This window comes from Panthera tigris, chromosome A3 (genome assembly GCF_018350195.1).
Source record: "Panthera tigris isolate Pti1 chromosome A3, P.tigris_Pti1_mat1.1, whole genome shotgun sequence".
Lineage (NCBI taxonomy): Eukaryota > Metazoa > Chordata > Mammalia > Carnivora > Felidae > Panthera > Panthera tigris.
In genome coordinates this window covers 114818891-114831356 of record NC_056662.1, presented here as the reverse complement: position 1 = coordinate 114831356, position 12466 = coordinate 114818891, and the positions used below count along the sequence as shown (strand labels likewise).

The 12466-nt window shown below is 38.9% G+C and overlaps 1 protein-coding gene across 7 annotated transcripts in view; it reads left to right on the top strand.

Moving 5' to 3' along the window:
• Positions 1-12466, top strand: part of LCLAT1 (lysocardiolipin acyltransferase 1) — a 181202-nt gene that overhangs the window by 51419 nt on the left and 117317 nt on the right. For 5 of the 7 annotated variants that reach the window (XM_007088844.3, XM_042982227.1, XM_042982226.1 and 2 more), the window contains one exon: positions 12118-12286. In XM_007088844.3, coding sequence (XP_007088906.1) covers positions 12122-12286 — 165 coding nt within the window. In that variant the 5' untranslated portion in view covers positions 12118-12121. Of the gene's footprint in view, positions 1-4872; positions 5011-9753; positions 9771-12117; positions 12287-12466 lie in introns of those variants that run through there. The other 2 variants (XM_042982225.1, XM_042982230.1) reach the window with 2 other exon arrangements.

Below are 12466 nucleotides of genomic sequence, written 5' to 3'. Positions count from 1 at the left end.
TATTTATTTTGAGGGGGAGACAGAGCACAAGCGGGGGAGGGTCAGAGAGAGAGGGAGATACAGAATCCAAAGCAGGCTCCAGGCTCTGCGCTGTTAGAACAGCGCAGCCCGAAGTGGGGCTCGAACTCACGAACCATGAGATCATGACCTGAGCCGAAGTCAGCCGCTCAACTGACTGAGCCACCCAGGTACCCCTGTATATGCTTTTTTCTAATTTCTGAAGTGGTCGTCATCCTTACAGTTTCTCTTTTCCTTCAATATTCACGGCCTTCAGGGTAAAGTGGTTAGAGTTACTTGTGTCTTGGTAATCTCCCAGCTAATGAACTTTTTTTGTTTTGAGATATAATTCACATACCATGCAGTTCACCCATTTAAAGAGTAGCATACAGGCAATGGTTTTAGACTGTTCAGAGTTGTGCAGCCATCATCACTGTCTAATTTTAGAACATTCTTTCACCCTCCAGTCACTCCCATTCCACCTGCATCCAGCCATAGGGAGCCACTAATCTACTTTCTGTCTCTACAGATTTGCCTCTTCTGGACATTTCATATACATGAAATCATACAATATGTGGACTTTTGTGATCGGCTTCTTTCACTTAGCATTAATATTTTCAAAGTTGTCTGTGTCGTAGCATGTATCAAGTACTCCACTCCATTTCTGGTTGTTGTTGAATGATAGCCACTGATGGCTAAACCCCTTTTGTTTGTCCATTTATCAAATGAAGGACATTTGGGTTGTTTCCACTTTTTGACTATTATGAATGGCGCTGCTATGAACATTCATCTATATGTTTTTATGTGGACATATATTTTCATTTCACTTAGGTGTATATATCTAGGAGTGGAATTGCTGGGTTATGTGGTACTCTAACATTCTGAGGACTGTAAGTCATTGGATCAAGGAGGGTAGTCTCTTGAATAATAGGTAAGAGGTATAAGAGAGTTGTACTAACCAGTTTTTCTGAAATGATTTAATATAGTAGTGTTCCACTTAGTGTGGGTGTATGTGGTTTTAACTTTTACATCTTACAAGGAAACTTCTATAACAACAGGAAATTGTTGAAATGTAGTGAGTGTGCTTGCCATTTTTGCAGAAAAAGAAGTGGTGGCATTTTCATGAAAAAAATGCTTGCTGTTAAGAGTTCATTTTGTTTGAAACAATTTGGAAGAAACAAAACCCAACAGAAATCCCGAGACTTTGGGAAATCTTTCTCATGACTAACCCAATCACTGCACAGTATGCACCATCAAGAATGTTAAGAGGTAGCCTCTTTCCCTTGCTTTTAGTCCTAGCTTGACTCACTACTATCCTTCCTCTAAGCCCAGACCTTGTTTGCATTTTAATTCTTCATGTTTCAGTTGGTTGCCTTAGCCATCTATGATTCTTGTCTAATGGAAGGAACGCTGAGCTGGTGGAAGGTCTTAGCCTAGCTCCATTGCCACCGGCTGTGCCACTGTAAGCACAGGTCAGATCCCTCAACCTTTCTGCTCCCCACTTTCTTCACTGGCATAATGAGAGAATCATCTATGAAATTGAAAGATGTTTAAAGCTCAGTGATCTTAACTCTATCTCTAGACTTCTAAGATTTTGCAAGCTGGTTGTCAAGCTTACTGATTTTTCATGAACTTGGCATTTAATATATACTTCCTTGTATTGCTTCCTCCCTCCTTTTCAGATGTGTTCTTCTTTCTGCACCTAGATGATACTGCCAAGGAGGGCAGAGACTCTATGTTACTCTTTGCAGTACCTTGTCTGAGGATGGTTAGTGTTTAATAGTGCAGATATTATTATTTGAGTTTTTAATGACTGTGGAATGACTCTAATTGGTACTTATTCTCTGTTTAAATGATCAGAATTAAATGATCAAAATAACTTGGTAAATTTAGACAGCTGTTTTAACTTTTTCCTTTTCTGTCTTTTTAAGAGTATGCTTTTGATTAAAGTATCCATGGGGATAGTCAGAAATGAACATTCTGTTTTTAGAAACTTTTAAAATAACTGCTTTCTGCTAGAACTTTATCCTTATGAGACTTTTATACACATGTATTCATGGGCTCCTATTTTGTGTATACGAAGAGTTTCAGGAAACTCCTTGCTTGCTTTCCGACAGTCTATATACCTCCATCACTTAGCTCTTTGCACATTTTACTGGTTGGCTCTGTGTCTCATGAAGTGAAAAATGGAACGTGAGCTTAAACTTCAAGTTAACATGGATAAATGCTACAAAATAAATTCAGCGGTGGTTTTGAGTGGGTGCTGGCGTACTTTTAGCTTACCCAGGGTACGAACTTTACCATTCCTGTCTCAGTTTGTTTTTAATTGTAGTTTTTAATTTGTCTGTAAAACTTTGAGTTGATAGTATGACAAACAGTAATTTGTCTAAGAGATAGGACTTATTTCTGCCTCAACATTTAATCATTTTTACTTTGATTATGGAATTGTGGAGAAACAGGTATTGCTGGCATCTGACAAGCTGGCTTGTTTTGGCTACATTGACGGTGCTTTTTTTTTTTTTTTTTCATTCTTCCTCTTTTACCTCTCTTTTCTGCTTCTTCCCATTTTGCTATGTAAGTATCAAATGGAAATGTCTCTTTTTAAAACATTAAAGAAAGCATCTATTTCTCTTTGACCACCACCCTTAGTCACAGCCTCTTCCATCTTTACAGACCATGGAAACATTATGTGTCCTTATAGACAGATTTATGTGCATTTACATTTATTTATATAAACCATATAGCATAAGTTTTTTTTTCCAGGGATGTGGTTCCCCTCTTTTGAAAATAGTATCATACTCTTTTTCACTTAGCAATATATCTTAGAGAACTGTTCATTTTAGAAAATACAGTTTGACCTCATTCTTTCCACCTGCTGCATAGTGTTCCATGATCGTTGGTTGTACCACAGTTTAGCCCTTCTCCCATCAGTGGACATTTATGTTTCTGATTTTTTGGTTACAGATAATGCTCAACTGTGTGTACAAAGATCTTTGTACACGCAGTTGAGTATTTCTCTGGGGTAAATACTTAGAAGGAATTCATGATGATAGGCATATTCAAAATTATTATAGCTTATATGTATTATTACAGCTCATCAGTGTGCCCTCTAAAATGTATACTTCTTTCAGCTGTGAAGGCAAAGACATCAAATGATGTTTAGAATACCAAAGGCAAAAATTAGACATTTTTGTCAATCTGGTAAGAAAACAATTGGTATTTTTTTTAACTTTTTGTTTTTAATGTTCATTTATTTATTTTGAGAGACAGAGCAAGCAGGGGAAGGACAGAGAGAGAGAATTCCAAGCAGGTTGCATCCTGTCAGTGCAGAGCCCGATGTGGGGCTCAAACTTATGAACCATGAGACCATGACCTACGCCGAAATCAAGAGTCAGATGTTCAACTGACTGAGCCACCCAGGTGCCTCGGTGTTTTGTTGTCTTAATTTCCACTTTCTTGAAAACAGGTTGAACATTTCGTCATGTTTATGGGCCCTTTGTATTTTCTTCTTATAAACTTCATATGTGGAAGTGATTACTTACAAGGTATCCAGTTTAAATTATTACATATATAACTTTTTGGGGTAAATATTGTTGAAATTTACATATAGAGGGGCACCTGGGTGGCTCATTTGGTTAAGCCTCTGACACTTGATTTTGGCTCAGGTCATGATCCTCCTGGTCATGAGATGGGGCCCCATGGCTGGCTCTGCGCTGATGGCATGGAACCTGCTTGGGATCATCTCTCTCTTTCTCTCCCTCTCTTTCTGCCACTCCCCTGCTCATGTTCTCTCTCTCTCTCATTCTCTCTCTCAAAATAAATAAATAAAAATTTTTAAAAAAGATACGTATAGGAAAGTAAATAGATCGCAAATGTATAGCTCAACAAATTTTTGTAAAGTGAATACACCACATGTAACCAGCACGCAAATCAAGAAACAGAATATTGCCAAAATCCTTGAAGCCCCTGGTGCCCCTTCTAGTCACTACCCATGCTCCATACCTCCCAGTATAACCATTAATGTTACTTCTAACATTATAAATTATTTTTTCTACTTTTGAACGTTAAACAAATAGAATCATACAGTATATACTGTCTGCTTCTTACTAGGTATCAACTTTTTTATTATTTAAAAAAATTTTTTTTTAATGTTTATTTATTTCTGAGACAGAGACAGAGCATGAGTGAGGGAGGGGCAGAGAGAGAGAGGGAGAAACAGAATCTGAAGCAGGCTCCGAGCTGTCAGCACAGAGCCTGATGCGGGGCTCGAACTCACAGACCGCGAGATCATGACCTAAGCCGAAGTCGGATGCTCAACCGACTGAGCCACCCAGGTGTCCCTCTAGGTATCAACTTTAAGTACACTTTAAGTAAAAGAATTGCATCAGGGTTGGGACACCTGGCTGGTTCAATCGGTTAAGCTTCTAACTCTTGATTTCAGCTCAGGTCATGATCTCGCAATTCGTGAATTTGAGCCCCACATCAGTGGGGCTTGGAATTCTCACTCCCTCCTTTTTCTGCCCCTCCCCGGCTTGCTGTGTCTCTCAAAAGAAAGAAAAGAAAGAGGGAAAAAGAAAAGAAAAGAAAAGAAAAAGAAAGAATTGCATCAGGGTTTAGAGATAACTCTGAGTATTTACACAGATAATTTCTTCTCTCACTAAACTTTAATAAGATAGAGTCATTTTAACATAACCCTAGATGTGCTAGAAACTCTCAGAATGGACCCCTCCCCGCCAGAGGGAGTTAGCAGACTTGTTTACTGAAATCCAGCTTCATTTTGGGTAGGTCTAACTGAGGTTTGACCCCATTCTGTGCTCTGTAACCGCCTGTTGGGTTTATCAGAATTGGTAAACTGTGGTTTTATTTCATCTAAATGATCGTAACTAAATGCCTGCTTACCTTGCAGCTTCTTCTAGTATCTGGGAAAATATTCTCTTGTGCTGCTTCAGGAAGAATGAAACTGTGTAGTTTGTCTGGCTTTCCTGTTATTGTCTGTGTCGTTTTCCCAAACAGGTAAAGGTGCCTGAGCAAACCTTATACATTATCCTTTCAGCTTCATCTGCCTGCCTTATGATTGCTAAGTTGATACAGAAAGGTGTTTTACCTTCTGTGTCTTTGGCTTATTTTTGTTCATTTGTTTCTTTTGGTGATTTGCTTGTTAAAGGAGTATACCTTTTTGTCTTCAGAATATCTTGAACTTAAATTCTTTAGTGTAATAGTCCAGTGATTTCTTGACATTAGAGACTTTTTTAAGTAAAATATGATGAATAAGGTCACTAATGTTAACATTCTTTTAAATTTATTTTTAATTAACAATCTGCTTCCTAAAAGAATTTAAACTGATTTACAATAAAAGACATACATGATAATGATAATGCCAATAAGAATAAAAAGGTTGTAAGAGGAGAAAGAGATAATAATAACCCTAATCTTTGCTTCTCAAATTAAATGTTAAATTTAGCTCTGAGGCTCTGTCTTTGTGACTTGAAAGGAAAACAAATACAGTTCTCACTGGGGAATAAAGCAGCAAACCATTTCATCAGGCGAGACAGATGTGTGTATGTTACTAAATTCTGAAAAATGCAGAAATATTCATCAGAATCAGGTCATGCAAATTAACATGCATCCAGGGACTTAAAAATTTTGTTGGATTTAAAAGAAATTAATCAACTCATACATATTTCACTTATGTTTATGAAAGAACTAAATCAGTGTGATTGTGTCTGGGTGTGAAGTATTTATTCATCTAGCTTCTAAGAGTAGTGCATAAAGAACACTACTTTAAATGGCACTGTTGGTGAGCATATTAGTAGCCACCATCCTTAAGAAATAGAATATTGCCAGTCTCCTGTGGACTCCCCCATGACAACTATTACCCTTTTATATTAGTCATTATTTCTCTTTAAAATTTTATCACCTATGTATGTATCCCTAAGCCGTTTATGTATACATATGTATGTATGTTTGTATTTGAAAAGTTGAGAAGCAAGCAGCATAATCTATCATTAGATGAAGGCTCCTAGAGGTGCAGAATCTCTGGGTGGTAGTCTGACCTCGGTGTCCCAGAGCATTGACCAGATCTGTTTCTGGGGAAGTTAGTGGGCAAGTTCATACATAAAATGAGTCCTAAAAAAACCACAGTCCAGCGCTCACCATAGTCAGGGCATCTGGCTGGAGTCTGCAGATTCTGGCTTTCTGGTGGGAATATGTTTTCTCCTAAATTCACCTTGAACACCCCCCTCCCACCCCGTCTCAGGAGTAGATCAAAACAGAGTACTTATGGTAGATAAAATGAGTGTCATCAGCTGGCCTGCAGGAATTTTATCAGAACATGTTCAAGAAGCCAAGTGCAGATTAGAATCTGTGCCAAGGTTCACCTGGACATTCTGTTCTTGGCTCAAAAAGATAGTTTGTTTAGGAATAAGGAATTTGGTGATACAGCTTTCAAAGAGTCTTTCTTCTGAGTTACCCATCCCCAATTTGGACTGGACACCTTCTCTGTCTTGTGCATGACTGTCATCCTCAGATCTTCACTCATGATCTTCTTGGAGATTCCCTGGACCTCTCACCTATATGGGAGCTCTCATTTCCCATGTTTCATCTCCATTAGTCTTTGTTTTAGGAAGGCCATTTTCTAATAGTTTCTTGAAAAAAGATTGTATGGGAGGTACCTTTGAGATCTTGCATGTATGATAATGTTATTCTATTATCCTTGATAAAGTGACTGGATAAATAATTTTCTTGAGAACTTTGTAGGCATTGTTCTGTTTCATCTTGCTTCTGGTATTGCTCTTGAGATGTTTCTACTGAGAAGTCCAAAGCCAATCTCATTTTTAATCCTTTGTGACCTGCTCTTCTACCTTCTCTAGAAGTTTTGTAGAATGTCCTTTTGTCTTCTCTGTCCTGAACGTGACAGTGCTGTGCCTTGGTGAGCGTGTTTTCGTCCATTATCCTAGCTTTCAGCAGGCCCTGTTAATGTGGAGTGTCCTGTTTACCAAGTTTGGAGGAAAAATTTTAAAATTTTTTTGTTGTTGGTTTCTTCCCCTTCAATTCCTCACTACTCTCTTTTTAGCACTCGTATGATTTGCATATGGGACCTCCTGTTTGGTCCTCTAATGCTCTTTCTTTTTCTCCAGCCCTTTATCTTCTTGACTTTTGGGGGGGGTTCCTCTGTTTTATTTTTCAACTCTTTGAGTTTTTAATTTTTGCTCAACGTTGTATGTGGTCAACTTCCAATAGCTCGTTTACTCTCTTAATGTTTCCTCACGTTTTTGTTTACTAGATGCAGTATTTTTTTTAATCTTTCTGATATGTTTAAGATAGTTTTCTTCTTCCTGGATAGTTTGTTTCCTTCAAGTTTATTTTTTTTTCTGTTTTAGTCTCTAATGTTATGTTATAGACTTTTCTCAGATGTCTCTTTATCTGCTTACAGTGAAAAATAGGGGACTTAAAAAGCCATTGAGGAACTTGTATGTAGGTGAGGCTTACATGAACTTTGGGCTTCACTATAGGGTGATCCAAGTGGACCGTTTATTAGGGTACCCCCAGTGCTTCTATATTGTTTTTCCTCAATGTCTGGTCAGATCCCCAGAGAAGGGCGCCCCAGTAGTCTGCCTAGAGCAGTGCTGTTTAGTACAGTAGCCACTTGCCACATCCAATGAATAACTCCTCAGCTGAATTAGCTAGATACAGCTATTGGCTATCATACTGGACAGCACAGCTACTGAACATTTCCATCACTGCATGAGGGTTTATTGGAGAGCACTGGACTAGGACTAAACTCTTGCCACCTGAAAGCCCAGTGAGGAAAGATGGTCTGGGTCTCAGCTTTAGGATTCTCTATGTGTAGGGTTACTTAATCCCACTGTGTGTCCCCTAATCTAGAAGCCCAGTTATACCTTCTTTAGAGAAGATGGGCTTAAACAATATGCTTAACTCTTTCTTACTTTTATTACTCATTATTTATTCTTTTTGTCTTTAAATCTTTCTTATACCAGTTCCAAACTCTCCACTGTGTTTTCTGGGAGTGCCCCTGGGTATAGATAGGCTCTTTAGCGCACCTCTGTCAGTATTAACAGTGCTGGGGAACCGAGTCCCTTAGTTCTGTACCTGCAAATACCACTGATATTACTGATACCTTACTTTTGAGGCTCTTGTTTTGATTAGATGAGAATGTTTGTAAAGTGCCTATTTTAAGACATGCTTGACTCATCAAGGTATATAGTAAGGTCCTTTTAAAACCTCAAATTTACAAATCCACTGTGTATCTAACTTGCCCTACCAAGTGCTTAGGAGGTAACTGAGACAGAATAAAGGGCCATTGAGATTAGGATACTGGACACTTGACTAGATTATTACTACCTAAATGATTTGTTTTTTGACACCAGCCTCGGAGTAGTCAAATTTGGGAGTTTCAGCAAAATTTTGAATTATTTACCTATTATGGATCTTTTCATTGCTTATGAATAGTTCAATATTTAGGTGTTAAATATGTAACGACCAGGAGCCTTCTGTAAAGTGCCTGGCAAATATTAGGTGCTCAAAAGGTAGGCCTTTGAGAGTTTCCCCAACTTCCTCATCTGTAAGCATCCAGATGAAGTGATGTGGTCACGATATCAGGCTTTTGCGTGGTGGAGCTGGAGCAGATGGTCCCAGACCTTGATACCAGCATCTGTCTATGCTGGGATTTTTGCTGACAAGTTCCATGTGCTGTCAGTTTTGAAGGGAAGAGAAGCTGTTTGCTCTTAAGGCTTTTAACAAAACCAATCTATTTACTCATTGAGTCGACACTTATATATGCACCCTTACCACTTATCCCAAAACATGAGTCATAGGCCCTAGGTTTTTTTCTTACCCATGGTGACATGTTACAGGTGGTATTTCTTGGCTGTCCTGGCCTGGGTGTGTGCAGTTTGTCCCTGGGACCTGTGCTCTTGTGATTTCTTGCAGCTCCCCAATGGGTACACTATACCTAATTGAAATCTCATGAGTTACAGTTCCCTGCTTAAGCCATGCTGTTTTGTATTTCTGTGACTCTGCATGTTTTGTTTTACTGCCTGGAATAATCTCTCCCACCCCCAGCCTCACATCCTCCAAGAGTCTAATGCCTTCTTTAATCCCTTTTAGTACAGTTCATCCTGCCTTACCTTGAACTATCCTTAACACATGTTGCATGCTCTGTTATACCTTCTATTGTAGCATGTATCCCATTGAATTGCACTTATTTCTTAGTATACCTATTAGAATATGAGAACAATGCTGCTGCACATTTTAGTTGTTAGGTGATTACATAAGAACATTTTATGAAGGAAAAGAGGTTTCCTTCCTGAGCTAGAAGCTGTAGGTATCTGGTCTATGGATTTGTTTGCCTATCCCCCGCCCCATTTGGGTTGCTTCCCGTTTTTGGCAAGTATGAACGAAGCTGCTATACACAATTGTGTACAGGTTTTTGTGTCATCATAAGTTTTCATTTGTCCTGTATATTTGGTAGTAGAATTGCTGGATTACATGGTAAGCATATATACTATTTTGCATTGCCACCAGCAGTGTGTGTGAGTTCTTAATGTTCTGCATCCTCACCAGTACTTGGTATTGCTAGGTCCCCTCCCCCCCCATTTTAGCTATTCTAAATAAGCGTGTAGCTGTCATAACTGTTAACTGTGTTTGTCTGTGAAACCTGTGAGACTTGGAAGAAGACCGGATGGCGCTGGATTAAATGCAGAGCCAGGGAGAAGTTCGTGAGGAGGAGATAGGCCATGATTGACGAGAGCTTGGTATGACTGCCATACTCACTGTGGTATCCCCAAGTGACTAGCACAGAGCCTGGCACACAGTAGGGTCTCTTTGTATGCTTATTGAGTCATTGAACAAATGATTGAGAAGTTAGGGAAAAGACAGGAGCAGGACAGAAAAGTAATTTTAGATGAGACTTGGCCTGAATAACCCCTGTATGTTCATGGGACACATCCTTTTCTACTTGAGTCTGTGTTTACATACGTGTTTAGAAGCTGACTCGGGCCTCTCATTCCCGGCCACTCGGCGAGAAGGACGTAGTATAATATCATGAAAGAAGTAGAAGGCAGGAAGACTTGATGCTTCCAGCTGGTCTGGGGACATGGGAAAGTCATCGGAACTCTTCTGGTCCTCCGCTTCATCACTGTAAAATGGTGATATCTAAGGGAAGAAATATACGGAGTTAAAAGAGTTTAATCACATCAAATGAGAAATAGTTTACTAAGTGAGGAAGAGGTATGTCTGAGTCTTTGATGGATGTGTACAGATACAGTGTGGAGTCCCGTTCTTAAGTGTCTAAACAGAGCCAGCTAATGGCTAATTGGCAGAAACAGCAAAAAAGGGAGTTACAGGGTTTCAGATAGAGGAGCAGCACTGCAGATGGTCTTTTTCTTTTTCCTGTGTAAAAAAAGCTTAAATCTAAAGACTCGATAAAAGCTGCCAAGAGTGTCATCTTTCAGTGTGAAGAGGAGAACCTAGGCCTCACAAAGCAAAGCTGAGGGTGTGGAGGAACAAACACACACCTTTCTGGGCCCTGGGTGAGCAAAGTGGTCACTGCATTTCAGTGGTTTTTCTCTGTACCCTCAGTCCCTCACCCGACTTCTACTTAGAAGTTCATCTAGAGTTCAGAAAAAACCAGTTCTTACTCATTCTCTTTGTACTTGGAAGGATTTTGTACACACACCGTCAAGTATTGGTAGAGATTTAAAAACATACTCCAGGGGCGCCTGGGCGGCTCAGTCGGTTAAGCGGCTGACTTCGGCCCAGGTCATGATCTCGCGGTCTGTGAGTTTGAGCCCCGCGTCGGGCTCTGTGCTGACAGCTCAGAGCCTGGAGCCTGTTTCGGATTCTGTGTCTACCTTTCTCTGACCCCCCCCCCCCCCCCCCGCCTTCATGCTTTGTCTCTGTCTCAAAAATAAATAAACGCTAAAAACAAACAAACAAAAAAAACAACTTTAAAAACATACTCTGTACCCAGATAAAGTCGAATCTGTGTTGTTAAAGGATTTGACCTGTTTTATTGTCTGACATTTATTAAAGCACTTTGACATTTGAAATTTTGTTTCCTGTTCTGAATATTTAAAAAGAATCACAGGTCTTGATCACTGGAATACCTTTTGTAAAATGAAAAATTTAAGGCCATTATTATTTTCAGAATTTTAATGATTCCAACAGTTGTATTATCCTGAGGCAAAACATATTGTTGCTCTAATATAGGTTAGGTTATAAAATCAAATGTTTGATTATTCATTTTAAACTGTGTTTCCAACAGTTTCTTTTAAAATGTCAATATTAAGTGTTTCTGGTTATGAGGACCCTGAAAGTAATCTTTTGGCAAATAAAGTGAGGAATCTGACTTCTCTTTATTCTTTCAGCTCATAAAGAAAAAGCCAGTTTAAGAACAGTTGCCCAAAGACATTACTTTCAGGTTCTAGTGTGAAGAATTAACATTAAAAAAAAATTATTTATGTTGAGAGAGAGAGAGAGCAAAGGAGAGAGAGAATCTCAAGCAGATTCTGTGCTGTCAGCACAGAGCCTGACATGGGGCTCTATTCCATGAGCCATGACCTGAGCCAAAATCAAGAGTCACGCTAAACTGAGTGAACCACCCAGGAGCCCCAGCATTTCTAGGTTTAAAAAAAAAATTTAGTGCACTCTATAAGATTGTCAACGCTTTTAGGCATGATTACCCTTGGGAAACTGTTCTGTAATTCTTGGCCCATTAAGTCGACTTTTTATAGTAGGATATAAAAAAACCTCTGGAATATTTTAAGAGTTTGTATTGGGTAACTCATACATGTTTATGTTAATACTAATAACTAGATTTAAAAAAACCAAAGGCTCTTCTTAAATAATATAGCTTTGGGGTGGGGGGAGGAGTCAGACACTTACTCTGCTGAGAGTATTCATTTCTAATGTACTGGAAATTTGTTAGACCTGTAGGACATAAGAGGGTCACCTTTATGGTATTCAAGCTCTTAAATTCTTTACCAGAGCCTTTTCTGTGGCCTTGTAATTTAAGATTATTTTATGCATTCTCAATTTGGGCAGTTTATATGTATAGTAACAAAATATGTTCTTTTTTTTTTTTCTTTACATATCTTTCAGAATCATGGTGTCATGGAAAGGGATTTACTTCATACTCACTCTGTTTTGGGGAAGCTTTTTTGGAAGCATATTCATGCTGGGTCCCTTTTTACCTTTGATGTTTGTAAACCCATCTTGGTATCGCTGGATCAACAACCGCCTCGTGGCAACTTGGCTCACACTACCTGTGGTAAGCTAGAGTCAGAGTTACTCGAATGTTACCCTTTGATAACGTGATAAGCATGTGAATCCTTTCTGTTTCATAAGAGGTACGTTAGCATTTAGAGGAAATACAGAAACTAGAGAACATGAAATATAATTCGTGTCCTTGAAGTAATATCTAAGAGCCATATTCCAAATTAAGAGTTTT